The sequence below is a fragment of the Cucumis melo genome, chromosome 11 (genome assembly GCF_025177605.1).
Source record: "Cucumis melo cultivar AY chromosome 11, USDA_Cmelo_AY_1.0, whole genome shotgun sequence".
Taxonomy (NCBI): Eukaryota; Viridiplantae; Streptophyta; class Magnoliopsida; order Cucurbitales; family Cucurbitaceae; genus Cucumis; species Cucumis melo.
Genome location: NC_066867.1, coordinates 14,592,462 through 14,609,844, shown reverse-complemented (window position 1 = coordinate 14,609,844; position 17,383 = coordinate 14,592,462). Strand labels below are relative to the sequence as shown.

General features: G+C 34.3%; 1 protein-coding gene across 1 annotated transcript; it reads left to right on the top strand.

Moving 5' to 3' along the window:
- Nucleotides 1-14,949: 14,949 nt before the first annotated feature.
- On the top strand, nt 14,950-17,383 carry LOC103490421 (U-box domain-containing protein 45). The gene is made up of 2 exons (XM_008449911.3): nt 14,950-15,444; nt 16,318-17,383. Exons 1-2 carry the CDS (start codon nt 15,119-15,121, stop codon nt 17,090-17,092), a joined length of 1,101 nt encoding a protein of 366 aa, XP_008448133.2. The 5' UTR covers nt 14,950-15,118; the 3' UTR covers nt 17,093-17,383.

Sequence of the window (17,383 nt, the reverse complement as noted above, 5' to 3'; positions counted from 1 at the left end):
GGGGTAATTTCGGGCCAAAACAATGGAAAAATATTTATGGCAGTTAGTTTTCCCACAAATCAAAATAATATAACAATTTGCTATTTTTCTTTTTTCTATCATCATATTTGCTATTTTTTCAATTATCCCTTATTTTTATTAGAGTCATAAGTCTTTATTAGGCTTTAATTACTTCAAGTGGGAGAGAGAAAATAAAAAAAATTGAAGAAATTTAAAGGGCATCCCCGTTTTTCAGCTTCAAACCCGTTTGGAGGCCCGAACCAGCCCGAAAACTCGCTCCATGCCCCGATCCTAGCGTGTGCCCCAGTCTACTCCTCACCCATCACGACCTAAGCTTCATTCGCGCTCGGCCTATTATCCACTAATGCCCGTCCGCGCGTCTCATTCGGCGACATGCCACACGCCTGTTGCGCCCATGCGCTCGTTGGCTGGTTCGGGTCCAACCCGCTTTCCCGCTTCCAACCCATGAGCTCCTGAGGGTTGTAAGTTGTGTTTGGGCTGGTTCGAGCCCAAAAGGTTAGGTCTTAAGCTGGTCTTGAAGGTTAATTGGGTCAGTTTAGTGCAATTTGGATATTTTTTCCAACCGATTCGAGTGGTTCGGGAGCTTTTATGTACTATATCAAATTATTATTATTATATTTAGTATTTAACTTAATTTAGGAACCAAAACCAGTCCATTTTAGGGTGTTTAATTAATTATGCATGTGATGTATGTTTTCATTAAAGCTTAAATTGAATGTGCATAAAGTATGACATGTAGTTTTAAAATCTCACAGTAGATTAACACGTTCATGCATTGAAAATATGTTATAATGGTTACAATGTATAGTATGTATGTTAATTAATTAATATACATACTATATAATAAAAGCTTAGCTCAACTGGCACCTATTTGTACTCGTGGACAAGAGGTCTCGATTTCATTAATTGTTTAATTAATTTTGATTAAATATAATTAATTAATTAATTAATTAATAATTTATTTAATTTAATTAAATATGACTTGATTAAAAGTTAAATAAATTGAAATCCATATTAATTGATTGGTTTACATAATGGTTATATATTGTTAGATGAGTGTTATAGAATTGTCTAAAGTTTTTATAAGTGTCATAAAATAATTTGGATATATAAAATCTATAACGAAGATAACTTGCATGTTCACTTAGATTAAAACTTATCAACCAATTTTTTCATACAAATAGGTCGATATCTTGTAAAGTTGGTTATAAGAGGCTTACTTGATTTAATCTTGTCAACAAGTCAGATAAGATGACTAATGTTAAAGGTTCTTAAGTTGATGGTTTACGAAACACTTGCTACCTGGAGATCGTAATCAGTTGTTGAGATTAGGTAACCTAGTTTTATAAGCATGCGTGAAGGATGTGAGGTGATAAAACTGATTTATCACCTACGCATCGTAGGTTAAAATTCGGTATAATGGTTATGCCAGATGTTTCACCTAAACATAGGATATGTTTAAGTTAGCCTAAATATGATCCTAATTTTATGATTACCCTTTAAAACCATCTTAGAACACTTCATCTAGAGAAAAGTAGTGTAATTTTAGCTCTAGTGTCCCTAAAAGTTCACACCGTGAGGTCTATGTTGGGATTTGAGTCATTGTTGAAAAATTATTTTTTCTTTACGCTCGGACTCAGAGTTGTTTATATGCGTAATTAATTATATGCTAAGTCATTAGTCATGATCATTGCATGCGAAGTACTCACTATGTATCTCCTTATTGCATAAGAGCTAAGTCCTCGTTGAGTACAAGCTTTCCTAATGCTTGTTTAAATATAAGGGAAAAAATAGGTTTATTTGAATGATCCAGAGTCAAACTCAAAGAATTAATATCAAAGATTAGTTCTAGGATTCACTCATCATTTAGGCGGTATAAAAGAATAAAGAATAATTAATGAATAAATGTAATCAGAACTTTAACTACTTATGTACACTAAAGATTCTATAAAGAGGAATTAGATGGATGCGAAATGAAGATGTGAACTAACTTGCATTACGAATGGGATGAAAGAATGTTTAAATATTACTAGGCGATTAGGCCATGAAAGACTTGATGCAATATAGCTTTCATAACTAGTCTATGATTAAGTCGAGCTCCTTTTAGAGCCTTTAGATGCCACACTTGTCCCCCTGTCGGGGTACAAATGACTCATCCTAGTTAGGTGAGATATATTTAGAAGATTTCACTTATAAAACGTGTAGAGCTTCGCGTTTAAGGATAGCAACCTCTCGACGCCTATTGCCGACACTTATCCTCCTATCGAGATACAAAGGATGGAAGTTATCTCGCTAAGGTGGAGTTTGTTTCCAAACTCCTCCTTATGCGCATTAGCCATATCCCTTCTACTTGCCCACTCGGGTAGTTGGTGATATATACCAGTCAAGTGATGAAAATAGCTCAACTAATGCGATAAGAGTTACAAGCAAAACAACTTATCAAAAATCTCTCATGAGTCCTAAACTACAAATAACACATTGACCAATGAAAAGTAAAAAGATGAATGGATTAAAGAGGTATAAACATGTAATATATATTTAAAAGAATACAGGCCTTCAACCATTATAAATATGAACACATATATTACAAAGAATACAAAAATGGAAAGAAAATATAGAGGAAAGTGATTACAAGTTTGGAGAAATGACAAAAGGCTTTCTTTTCCTTCAAACTCCAAGCTCTCACTCGCAACATGATAGGAGAAGAAGAAGAAATCTTTTTACAAACGGTGGAAAAGCTAATCCTTTTCCAGCACACTAGGGTTTGGCTCATACAAGTGCCTTTTAACGTCCATTCAGACCTTTCTCTTGATGTAGAAGGAGACTTTATATAGGCAACTTTCAGCAGAAAACTTCTATCCTTCTGATCATGTCAGCACCAAATGCAGTTTTTGTCAAGTCACATCAACTCCAACTACCATTCTTCACCTTTAGTGAATCATCCTCGTGTGATGACAGAGATCATCACCTAGCAATCATTCTCGCCAAACAGGCTCTTCTCGCTTGATCTTACGCGAGATCCTTTGTCGTTCACTAGTCTCTTCTTTTGTTTCTATCACTACATCAAGACACTAAAATGTTGGAATTTATATCCTAAAACTCATAGTTTGTAGTTTATATTACATTATATTCAATCAAGTGTTTATTGAGGACTTATGAGTGAAAATAGAATATTATAATCTTGAATTCAATAAACTAAGGTCTCGAGACTATCTAGTGTAGACTTGAACTTTATGTAGAGACATAAACGTGGATTAAGTTCGAGTTAGCCCAAACGGTCTACCGTGTATAAATAAGGTTGTGCGCCTTATTTTGGGAACATTATGGATGCGGCCCGCTCTGTAGTTAGTACAAACGAAGTGGTCCTGAATCGTTCATGTAGAGACATGGGAGTGGAGGCATCCTATGTAAAGAGTTTACATAAGACTGGAACAATGAAATAGTTACTTTTAAGCTATAACATCGTTGACTATAAAAAACTATCTATTTCGATTTTTGATGACCTAGATAACTTAATTTTAATCCTAAGCTAACTATGAACTTCTGTTCAAATGGTATTATCCTTAGATCTTCATGGATGAGGGCAACTCAATGGCGGTGGCCTAACAAGCCTCCCAATTCAGGGGTAAGACCGGGTGGATAGCTAGGGACATAAGGTGCAAGACAGAATTTACTCCTACCTGCTTTAAGGTTATTTGATAGGTTATTCCCTTAAGGACTGATTCCAAGTCTTGAACAAGGGGCCCCATTCTCTCATTGGCTCGAGAGGGATTTGGTTTATAGGTTGGACCTTAAAACAATTGTTCAATAGTGGATCAGTAGAACTTAAGGAACAAGATGTAATCTAAGGGATAAAACGATATTTTGACCCAATCAAGATTAAAAAAAACCTCTGAAGGATTAACTTAATGATCATCGTTATATCATATGGACAAAAATATATATATAGTGAGAGGAGTGCAACTACGTGATTTTAGTGGAATGACCCGTTAGTTAATGAATATTGATTAGCTCGGTCTAAAAGGATTTAGCTAGTTAATCTCAGATCGTTGGAGCTCATAATCTATAGGTCCATTAGGTTCCCCTACTAGCTCATATGAAATTAACTTAGAACAATATGATGGAATAATTTGAATTGTTCGAATTAGGTAACGAGAGAGAAACCAATAAATATGTGTGATATATTCATCGATTATTAATTTTAGATAGAGCTTTATGTTCAACTGCAATTTAAATATTGAAAATATGAATATAGATTCATATTCGGAAGCTCGAAATTGATGAAAATAGTAAAACTGTAAAAAAGTGAAAATGTTGACTTTTTGAAAAGTCAAACTTTGATTGGCTTTATATTCAAATGCGATTTGAATTTTGAAAAAATGAATGTGGATTCATGCTCGAGAGATCAGAATTAGTAAAGATGGACAAAATAGTAAAAAATTCAAAATGTTGACTTTTGATTTGATAAAGTCAAAGTTTGACTTTGAATTGATGGTTAAATGACCATATTGCTCGTGGACTAAAGTTAGTGAGAAAATCCAATATTTTGTTGGATAATCGCACTAACAATTAGTGGGATGGATAGGTGGCTACATGAGATGCTATTAGTCTAAGTTCCACTAATGGTTAGTGGATTATTAGGTGTTGAGATTTAATAAACTAATTACTTGCATTTTTGCATGTAATTAGTCTATTTAAAGGGCTTTTTTTCATTTTGAACAAAATTTTGGCCATTTATGTAATTTTGAATTACAAAAATAAACCTGAAAAGAATATCTTTCTCTTTATCTCAACCCTTAAACTCTTCATCAAATTTCCATCTTTTTCTCAAATTCCTTCACCTAATCAGGTCCCACAACCCGATTCTAAGTCTGGAGAATAGCGGGTTAACTATGTGGTAGTCCCGATTCAAGTTCATGAGGTGATTATCAAGGATTCGGGAATTCTTCAAAGGTAAGTATTCCTTTAACCCTAATTATTTTATTTATGTTTTTTATGCATGTTAACTTCTAAAGTGTTTAGATTCAATTAGAGTAGAATTTTGATCCTTATTCCACTAGGCATGTATTACTTTCACTAGGCATGGATACTAAGTGTATTTCTAAATACTTATGCTTTTTCAATATAATCATGGCGTTTTGATACAATTCTTCTACATTTTGGCTTTGTTATTCTATAAAACAGGCTACAATAACTTTTATTTCTACAAGTTATCAGCCATGCATAGAAGCGAACTCCCTTCAAAGAGTGTTTGCATAGATGAATATCAAGGTGAATAAGGGAAGTAGTTCATAGTAAGTGGGTGAGGGATAAGTGACAACACATCCCATAGTCTCTTCCATTAGGTCGCACCATGAGATTCCTATATTGTGTTTGCTTGTCTACCTTGGAGCGACGTTCCCTTCGAAGGGTTGTATTATAGGATTCAGAACACCGTGAACTCCCTATATGGATAAGGTCTATATGATCGGTTTTCATATTGATTTTCCACTTTTAGAAGCTTAATGATTCTTATCTCTAAGATTCGAAAATGGAGGGTTATACTTTACAAGAATTTACAAGAATTACTAAGTTCTTAGTATATTAATGACCGAAGTAGCGGTAACTAAATTTTATGGGAATATGAGATACTAAGAAATTAGCATTTGGTCAAGATTGTCTTGGTTCAAAGGACAAATAATCAACTACCCTTCGATGGAGGTTATTCTAACCCTTTGAAATATCGTTGCAAAACATAATAATGATGGGTACATTATTAATATTTGCTAAATTAATTGGTTCTTAAAAGATTATAGTTTTTCACTAAATAGAATATATTTTATTTTTTAGCATGAATAACTCAATGTACAACTCTTAGCTTTCGAGAAACTTAACGACAATAATTATGCGACTTGGAAATCAAACCTAACTACAATATTTGTTGTAGATGATTAAGGTTTGTCTTAACTGAGGAACGTCCTCAATCTCCAACCTCAAATGCTAACCGAAATGTTTAGAAAGCATATCATCGATGGATTAAGGCCAATGAAAAGGCCCATGTCTATATTCTTGCCAGCATGTATGATGTTTTGGCAAAGAAACATGAATCCTTAGCCACTTAGAGAGATTATGGATTCATTAAGGGAGATGTTTGGTCAGCCTTCATGGTCCCTTAGACACAAAGCAATTTGCACATCTACACCAAGCAAATAAAGGAAGAGACCTCTGTTAGAGAACATGTTTTAGACATGATGATGCATTTCAATATCGCTGAAGTAAATGGTGGTCCCATTAATGAGCTAAATCGGGAGAGCTTTATTTTAAAATCTCTTTCGAAGAGTTTTGTACCGTTATAGATAAATACGTCTTTGAATAAGATAGAGTTCACACTGACCAACCTTCTAAATGAGCTTCAGTGTTTCTAAAACCTTACCATGAGTAAGGGAAGGAAGTGGAAGCAAATGTTGCAACCACAGAGAAAGAGTTTATGGGAGGATTGTCCTCTAAGACTAAAGTTGGACCTTCACAAATGAAGAAGAAGGGTAAGAGGAAGACTCCCAAGAATAGCAAGGGAAAGAAAGTTGTGAAAGGTAAATGTTACCACTATAACCAAAATGAGAATTTGTTAAGGAATTCCTAAAGTACTTGCTGAGAAGAAAGCTGAGAAGGAAACACAAGGTAATAAGTTTTATTAGCTGTTGAAACATACTTAGTGGAATATGATATACTTCAACCTGAATATTAGATTTAAGAGACTACTAATCATATTTACTTCTTATTTCAAGAAACTAGTTCTTGAAAAGCTTATAGAAGGCGGGATCATCCTCAAAATTTGGAATAAAAGAGGTTGTGTCAGTTGAAGCAGTGGGAGATGTTAAGTTGTTTTAATAGATATATCATACTTAAAAATGTTTTGTATGCTTCTCAAAAGTTGAGGATTTTAATATCTATTTCTTATATTTTGGAACAAGTGTATAGAATATATTTTGAGATCAATGAAGTGTTCATCTTCCTAGAAAATGTATTCAGTTTTGTTCTGCTATACTAATAAACAACTTACCTAAGTTAAGATCTATTGGAGCAAAATTTATCTTTAATACTGAAATTTTTAGCATAAAAGACAAAAATGTTTCTTCTAACGCCTATATATGGTACTTAAGATTCAATCATGTAAATCTCAATACGATTGGGAGATTGGTTAAGAGTTGACTTCTAAATTAGTTAGAAGATAACTCTTTGCCTTCATATGAATCTTGTCTTAAAAGGAATGATGACCAAGAGAACTTTTACCGAAAAATGTCTCAGAACCAAAATACCATAAGAGCTCGCACATTCAAACCTCTATGGACCAATGAATGTCAAAGTTCAAGGAGGGTATGAATATTTCATCAATTTTGTTGATAATCATTCAAGGTTTGGTCATGTTTACCTATTGTCATAAGTTTGACTCTTTTGGAAAGTTCAGAGAATATAAGACTAAAGTTGAGAATCAATAAGGTAAAACCATAAAAACACTTCGATCAAATCGAGGTGAAGAGTATGTAGACTTAAGATTCCAAGACTATTTTATAGAGCACAGAATCTAGTCACGACTCTCTGCATCTAGTACGTCTAAGCAGAACGGTGTATCAAAAAAAATTGAACCTTATTAGACATGATTTACTCTATAATGAGCTTTCCTTTTTATTTCTCAAGGGAATTTGTATCAATAAATGCCACATTCTTAGAAGATAAACACATAATGAATCAACAAACCATGTGGAAAATTAGTATTAAATAGGATTTCCAAAGACGTTACAAATAAATCTAGATCATCCACTACAGTAGTTGATAAACCTAAGAAATTTGGTTAGTTACATCCTTCTGAAGAGTTGAGAGTGCCTTAAAGTAGTGGAAGGGTTGTCCATTTCCCTGACCGTTACCTGGTTTTATTGAAAACCAAATCATCATACTTGATGATGGTTAAAAGGATCCATTGACTTATAAACAGGCAAGGAAAGATGTAGATTATCTAACTAATTTTAAGAAATGGCTTGCCACGCAATTTCAAATAAAAGATTTGGAATTGCGCTGGCCTAATAAGCCTCCCATTTTAGCTGTAAGACCAGGTGGATAGCTAGAAACATAGGGTTTATAGGTTGGATACTGGATCAATGGGACTTATGGAGTAAAATGTTATCTTGATGTTATAACGATATTTTGATCCAGTCGAGGTGACGAACAACATGTGAATGATTAATTTACTAATCATGGTTATATCAGATGGACAAAAATATATTTATAGTGAGGAGAGTGCAATTACTGGACTTTAGGGAATAACCCATTAGTTAATGAATGTTAATTAGCTCAGTCTAAAAGGGCTTAGCTAGTTAATCTTGGATCGTTGGAGCCCATGATCTATAGGTCCATCAGGTTCCCCTGCTAGCTCATATGGAATCAACTTAGAACAATATGTTGGAATATTCGAATTGTTCGAATTAGGAAAAGAGAGAGAAACCAACAAATATATTTGATATAGCCTTCGATTATAAGTTTAAGATAGAACTTTATGTTTAAATGTGATTTTAAATATTAAAATTATTTATAGGCTTGGAATTGATGGAAATAGTGAAAATTGTAAAAAGTCAAAATGTTGACTTTTGACTTTGAAAAGTCAAACTTTAATCGACTTTATATTCAAATGTGATTTGAATTTTAAAAAAATGAATGCAGATTCATGCTCAGAAGGTCAGAATTTTAAGATGGAAAAAAGGGTAAAAATTCAAAATGTTGACTTTTGACTTGAAAAAGTCAAAGTTTGAGTTTGATTTAAAAAGATTAAATGACCATATTGCCCTTAGATTAAAGTTAGTGGAAAAATCCAACATTTTATTGGATAATCCCACTAACATTTAGTGGGACAGGTGGCTACATGAGATGTAAGCACCTAGCCCACTATGTTCCACTAGTTGGAATATTAGGTGTTGAGATTTTATGAACAAATTACATGCATTTTTTCATGTAATTTGCTTAAGCTCTTTTTCATAATTAAAAAGACTTTTTGCAATTTTTGGTAATTTTAACTTACAAAATTATTCTAAAAAAATTTTCTCTTCCAAAATATCAACACTAAAATCCCACCATTCAATTTCCATCTCTTTCTAAATTTCCTTCAAATAATGGGTCCTATAATCAGGTTCTAAGTTTGGAGAATAGAGGATCAACGCTAATGGTGGTCTCAGGTTCGTGTTCGTGAGGAGATATCAAGGAATTCGGAAGTCTTCAAAGGTATGAATTCCTTTAACCCTAATTTAGTTTAATTAGAGTAGTTGTATATGCATGTTACTTATTAATATGCAGTAGCCTAAGGTGTATATTCTTTAATACATTGCATATTTAAACCAGTTTCAGTCTTCCATCTCTTTACTGTTCATTTTTCCTTGTGTTATTTGTAGTTTAAGAGTTATGATATGTTCTTGATAAGAAAGTTAGCTTATATTTCTTATCGCGTTAGTTGAGCTATTTTCATCACTTGGCCAATGTATATCACCAACTACCCAAGAGGGCAAGTAGCAAGGATATAGCTAACATGCACAAAAAGAAGTTTGGAGACAAACTCCACCTTGGCGAGATGACTTCCAGCATTGGTGTCCCAAAAGGAGAACAAGTGTAGGTATATGGCACCGAAAGGTTGTTACCCTTAAATGTGAAGCTCTATAAGTTCGTAATTGAAGCATTCTAGATATAAGTTGCTTAATGCAGCTTGGTCATTTGGATCCCAAGAGGTATGCAAGTGTGGCGTTTAAAGACAGCGAGAGGTGCTCGCCTTAATCATAAGCTAGTTAGCTAAGCTATATCACATCAAGATTATTTGATTTCTTAGTCACCAAGTAATGCATAGACTTTCCTTCACTCCTTCTTTTATGCAAGTTAGTTCACAATTTCATCTTGCATCCATCTTAATTCTCCTTTATAGGTTCTCTAGTGTAGATAAGTAGATATAGTTTAGACTTACATTCTTTCACACTGTATAGTTTAAACTTTTATACTGCCTAAATGCTTAGTGAACCTTAGAACTAAGCTTTGGTATCAATTTCCTGTGTTCGACTTTGGATCCAAGATAAACCTATTGTTTCGCTTACACTTAGGCAAGCAATAGGAAAACTTGTACGAAATGAGAACTTAAGAGTTACATGATGAAGAGATACATAGAGAGCATCTAGTATGCAATGACCGTGATCAATGACTCTTCGTGTAGATTTAAATACCAATGTAAGTAGCAGCACTATTCTCCTATGCTCCAAAGCTAAGTTAACTAGCCACAAGCAAGTTTTTGACGCCGTTGAGTTAGCTACAAGCAATAGTTTAAACTTCCACTCCTTCACACTATATAGTTGATTCTTTTGTACTGCCAAAAAAAAAAAAAAAAAGAGTGAACCCTAGAACTAAGCTTTGATATCAATTCTCTGCGTTCCACCCTAAATTACTCAGAAAACCTATTGCTTCGCTTATACTTGGGGAAACGGTAGGAAAACTTGTACTTAACGAGGACTTAGTATTTACATGAGAAAGTGAGACATAGAGAGTATATAGCATGCCTATGACCGTGTCTCGTTGTATAAGTAAGATAAATAACACATAATACTACACTAAGTATTGAGTTCCAAACTTATCACTTCAACAATGCAAGGCCCTCATGAACTACATCCACGTGACCATTGTTAGCCTCATGCTCGCAAGCTGTGCTTGCTATGACATAGGACCATTAGAGCGTACAATTTTAGTGTCCCTCTCAAATTGGTTGGTGCTTCCTTCTTTTCAGACTGATCACTAGCTTTGCTTCCGGCCATTGTCGAAAAGTAGTACATTGCTGAAAAGAAGTAAAGGCAATCGGACGGAAAATAAAAGATAAGAAAATGAAATCTTACTTGGTTCACTGAAGAAGATGATCGAAGAGCTTAAGAGTTCTGGTGGGAGTTTGCGTGACCAAAATTTCGAAATAAAGGGTTTACAAAGTGATTAAATAGGTAAGGCTAACCATGGTTAGGGTTTCAATTAACCGTGTGGTTAACATCATGGTTATTAATGCAAAGTGATAGCCTGACACCGACGTTTGGGTTTTCGGTAGCGGTGTAATCATTATTCTTAAAATCCAAATTTTAAAAGATATGAAACATTTGAGATTCCCCTAAACCATAATCATTAATAATGAAACCCTTTTGCTCAACACCTTGTGAAAAGTTCAAAACGCCTAACGCGTTTTAATGTGAACCCTTCTCACTTGGTGACTTCATCGCGCTAACCCTAGCTTAATTCACCCAAATGTTGCGCGAGTTTGCGAGAAAACTCGTGCCTAACTTGAAAAGAATACTAACAAAGCTACACTACAAAATAATGACAAGTATAGGATTTACAAGTATAATATATAAAAAGAGTACAAAAATTGAGGATGCACATGATAAATAAGATAAGCTAGGGAAATTTATACATTCCAAATGCATCCTTGCATTCAGGTTCTTTGGCAAGGAAGGTTCTGCCTCATCGTGTGCATTCAGGTTCTTAGGCAAGGAAGGTTCTGCCTCATCGTGTGCTGCTCCTCATAGTTTCCTAGCCTTTTTGGCTTTCCCTGAACTTTTTGAATCATTTATTAATGGCTATTTGCATCTTGATTGCTCATTTTGCAATAAGCATCTGCTCCCAATCATTCATCGCATTGCTCAACTGATCTTTCTTGGTCCTTATCACGTAGTTAGTTAAGATAAAAATCTTACTATGTTGAACGCGTGGACACTTTCCTTGACGCATTTATATGGATTCTTAAACAAATTTAATAGTTAAGCTCTCAAGCGTTTGAGGGTCTTAACTTCATTTGCGAGATGCATTCATTGAGTTCCCTCTTGGTCACTATCTGAAAGATACACTTAACCTTGGGTTTGGTTCAAGAAAACACAGATTACTCTGGTACTTTAAAACTCTTCACATGTTCTGCGACTGAACGCGTAATTCACCAAAGTTAAGCATTTTGCCTAAAATTAATTTTCCGGCAACAACGCCAAAAACTTAAAGTAGAAATTTATTCAGACTCAGAATTATTTATATGCGTAATTATTTCTATGCGATAAGTCATCAGTCATGATCATTGTATGTGAAGTACTCACTATGTATCTCTTTATCGCATAAGAGCTAAGTCATCATTTATTACAAGTTTTCCTATTGTTAGCTCAAGTATGAGCGAAACAATAGGTTTATCTAGATGATCCAGAGTCGAACATAGGGTTAAGTGACGTCTATCGTATCAAGAACTGTCGCGGCTTAATTGCCTACAATGCGGAAACCTTTATTCACATTTCTTTAATACAAGTTAGTTCAATCAGATTATAGACTTGGTTTCTCTTGGTTACGCATAGTTACTGCATAATTACTCCATTTTCTCAATCTTCACTCAAATAGGAATTTGAAGCTTTCTCAGGGTTCAATATAAATACTTGAAATTCTTGTGTTTTAATATTACTTTGCTGAAGTGAATGAACACTTCATCACGTAGTGGAGGGATTGTTGCTTGATCTGTTTGGTTTTGGGTTTGCTTTTGGATGTATGGTGCAATAGATTTGTCGTTTTAATAGTTTTATTGCAAACTTCTCTTCACAAAATCAATGAGCCATACTCATGCACACGATGGAGCATGCGGTGATTAACATGTCTCTCATCTACTTAATGTTGAGTTCGTAGGTGTGTCATTGAGGTTTTATATATGCACCTACCCTACGCAGCAAGACTTGATCATCGCATGCAGTATGCTCATTATGTTTTAAGGCGAGGATCAAGCGTAACTACTTAATCTGCGTTGAGTACAAGTTTTCCTCTTACTTGTCCAAGTGGCGAAGCAAGATTAGGTTTCCTAGGTAAGCCAGGGTCGAGCACAAGAAATTTTCTATCGAGCTCAGCTATAATGTCTACTCATTCATGAGGTATAAATATCTATACAATATGATGTATGTGTGTACTAATTCTACTATTTGTATTAGAGATATTATAGAACGTGGCATGGAATGATATAATTGTGGAAGGTGAATTGGGAGGTTGCTTTGGAAATTGAATAACAAATATTAATGAAATAGCAGAGCCATAAAAGGAACGAGGAATTGGCTTCGAAAACAAATGAATGGAAAAAAAAAAGTGTGATTCAAAATAATTTCTGCCTTCTGAATTGTGCTGCGATATAATCTACCCAACAATGACTCCAATAAAATTTTTGTTGATTACGTACCATTGGCTGCAAACTTAGAAGATGTGCTTAATATAACGATATATAATTGTAATTTAGTGCTTGGACTCTGTCCATTTTATACTACTTGTCGGTGGTGGGTGTGTATACATATGCATACTTGCACCTATATACCTACGGATAATTTATTCCCAATGCTCATCGTCAGTCTGCCATGAAAAGTTTCTTTTAGGAAAGAGAAGATGATAAACACAAGGAGCTCTCAAAAGGAAAATATATACATGGCTACTCTGCTACCATATATATTAGACCGAAGACTGATCTTATAAATAAAGCATGTTTAATTATTTCATTGAATTCTGTTTGTATAAATAATAGTCATCTTGGATTACAACTTTCCAACAAACGAAGGAACCGATCCATGAAACATAAAAGAACAAAAAAATGAAAAATATAATGCATCTATTTCTTTAGTTAAAGTGTTTCAGGTAGTGCATACCTCAAATCAGGTTGTGATTTGCTTAAATTCTTCTATTCCAATAATAATGTACATAGAACACAAATAGCAACATATATATTTTATATTTCTATATTTTTTAAATTCATTTTAAACATTCTTTCAAGATATCATGAAACTAGATCAACATCATCATTTTAAACTTTCTTTTTCAAATTTGACAATCAAAGAAGAAGTTCAATAATCAAATTTTAAAATGATTTATCTACATAAAATTATGTTCCAAATGAATAGGATTATAACTACTTTTTTTTTTTCAGTTCATCAACGTTTAAAGTTGGTGTTGAAATTACCTTTCAGTTGTCCTATAAACCAAAATGTAATAGTTTTCTTTTTTTTACAACTATATAAATAACGATAGAGTATATTTCAATAAACTATACAGATTTTTCAAACTTAAGAACCTTTGAACCATTTGTATTAAAATAAAAATATTCAACTCTTTTAGTGGCATCTTAATAACCTAGGTAAAATAGATTTAAGTTGCATGTTTGTTCAAAATTTGGTTCTATTTGAGTTCCTAAACTTTTAGAAGCAGTTGTAGTTTCCGAATTTTTAAAAGGAAAATATTTTGATCCAATGGTTAAGATTTTGTCAACTCTTTGACACAAAAGTCACTTTGTCCATGATTTTGATGGTCATGGTTTTAACCCGTTTAAGGTTTACTTCACTTTCTAAACTCATACTAGATGCAATTTCATCCATGACTCAAGTTTGATATATATTATCATTAATTGAGATGCCATTTTCTCTCCCGCAATTCTTTATTCTTTCCTGTTTCGGATTTTGAGATTTATTGTGAGCATATTTATTTTTGTATAGGTGTATTTTATCTTTCTAATTTATTTTATCTCGACATTGATGTTAACACAAATATTATAATTATATTTATATTTTTTTATTCTATTTGATGTTGTTTTGATTTGCTTCAAAATTTCAATTTGAAAAATAAATAAATCAAACAAAGGGTGTGAGTCAGAAGAGTAGAGGAGAGATTTGAGTTTTGAAAAATAGAAAGAACAAAATTATAATTTTAGTAGTAAAATTAATTAATTTTTGGTTTTATTTGATTGAAGTATGTTAGATTATGGTTTTGTATTGACATAAGATATTGTTAGTAAAATTTCTTACATACTTATTAATTTATTTAATATAATAAATATAAATCGTAATCATTTCAATATAAAAGCGAAATCATCACTTAAGAGTTGCATGATCTTAATGTCAGAAAGCAAAGTAAAGTTTAGGTATCAAAAGAGAAGAAGATGATATAAAAGTTGGAATAGGATTTAAACTATACGAAGATATTGTAATTGGATGGGAAGGGAAAGAATGTTAATATAAATTAGAATAATAATAAGTGAGAGAGGCGGAGGCGTTGGGAGAGAAGAAGAGGGATGAAGCAAGAGGAAAGAGAAGAGAGAGAAGTAGAAGATGAGATTGTTTTTGATACACCAGATTCACAAATCTCCAACTCCAATCACCGGAAGCAATTTCTCATCTTCCAGATTTCTCAAAGGCTCATCCATGGCGACCTCCATTCCCGTATCGAAGCTGCTAAAGATTTGAGGAACCTCGCCCGTAAATCTTCCCCCAAGTCTCGCTCTAACCTCGGAGCTTCCAGTCTCATTCAACCCCTTGTTTGCATGCTTCTCTCTCCCAATCTTGATGCCCGTGAAGCCTCTCTTCTTGCCCTCCTCAATCTCGCTTCCCGCAATGAAAGGTTCGCCCATTTCTTCTTCCTCGATTTCCACCCTCCCTTCTTCTCTTAATCAATCAGGAGGTTTATGATGTTGTCATTTTGGGAGTGCGAAATGGGGTTTTCGAAATTTCATTTTATTCAAAACCTGCCCATTTTGTTAATTCAGATATCCTTTCACTAGACTCTTCATTCTTGCCCTTTTGCACAAATCCATTTAGTAGAGTAAAATCAAGGTCTCACCGCAAAAATCTGATTTGTACTCTGGTACTGGATTTTTTTTATATAGATCAGTATTTAGCGAGCTTGGTTTTGATTTTAGAATATCCCATTCTTGACACCTTAGTTAACTGGAAGTTTCACTACACAGTTCACTTTCTTGTTGAACTTATTCTTAGGCCGATGAAAGTTAGGAACGTTGTTATTTTTGTAGATCATTATGATTAATATGACTTCGGGCACCATAAATGTTTGGACGATTATGTTTCTGTTTGAGTTCAACAATTTCTGGTATTTAACTGTTGATCTTAAGAATGGTAGTGACTATTATCCACTGAGCTATACTCAAATTTGTGTTATGATGTGGATGTGCTTTTCTAGATTTAAGTTCTCGTCTAGTTAGCATTTAGTAGCGACATTATGTAGATTTGGTTGTACAGATTTTATCCATTTTAATATTATTTCTCCTCATGTAATGTCGTGTTATTCAAAGGAAGAACCATTTGGGTGCCATGACTCCTAAATTTATCAGAAGAACTCTTGCATTAGATGTGTTATTTGAATATGGAGTTTTATGTCATACGCTGATTCTCTTCTTAGACTCAGTTTTAGGACATCTTACAACTGAACCTACCATTCCTCTGTCTCAAAACGTTCGTATTATTTCCTTGTTATCAGGAACAAGATTAAAATAGTTGCAGCTGGTGCCATTCCCCCACTTCTAGAGCTACTGAAATTCCAAAACCTTAGTTTGAGGGAGTTAGCCACTGCAGCAATCCTAACCTTGTCAGCTGCTACGTCGAATAAACCAGTCATATTGTCTGCTGGTGCAGCATCCCTTCTGGTTCAGATTCTTATTTCTGGAAGTGTTCAAGCTAAAGTTGATGCAGTGACTGCTCTATACTATTTATCCGCCTGCACTGGAAGTGAAAACAGTTCTATGATGCTTGATCCTGGAGCAGTCGCCCCTCTAATTGACCTTCTCAAAGAATGCAAGAAACATTCAAAGTTTGCCGAAAAGACTACGTCTCTGCTTCAGATAATTTCCAACTCTGAAGAAGGGCGAACTGCAATCTCCAATTCAGATGGTGGAATACTAACTTTAGTACAAACGGTTGAAGATGGATCTCTTGTGAGCACCGAGCATGCCGTGGGAATTTTGCTTTCCATGTGCCAGACTTGCCGTGAGACATACCGCGAACCCATTTTGAAAGAAGGTGCAATCCCTGGCCTTTTGAGACTCACTGTAGAAGGCACAACTGAAGCTCAAGAGAGAGCTCGCAGGCTTCTGGATTTGCTCAGAGATTCTCCTCAGGAAAAGACAATGAGCTCTGCAGATCTGGAGAGAATAGTTTACAAGATTGCAGCAGAAGTTGACGGCATAGATCAAGCAGCTGAAACCGCCAAAAGATTGATGCAGGAAATGGTTCAGAGGAGATTAAACACCGTGTAAACCGCGAATGGGACAAGCTTCGTATTGTACATTTTCATTGATGTCTTCTCGACAGTCCACTCTCTTCTTCCATGAGGTAAGTGTTGGTTTGACCATTATCTTGTACTTCTCTGTTCCAAGGTAAATTAGGAAAAAGAAGCCAAAGAAAAAAAAAAAAAGAAAAAGAAAGTGAGTTTGGAGTTGGATTTTCACTGACGTTAACTTCCATTGCTGATGATGTTAGAGACATTATTAGTAGATTGTATATTTTGGATTCTGATCTCTCTGGTACATAATATTTATCATTTTGTA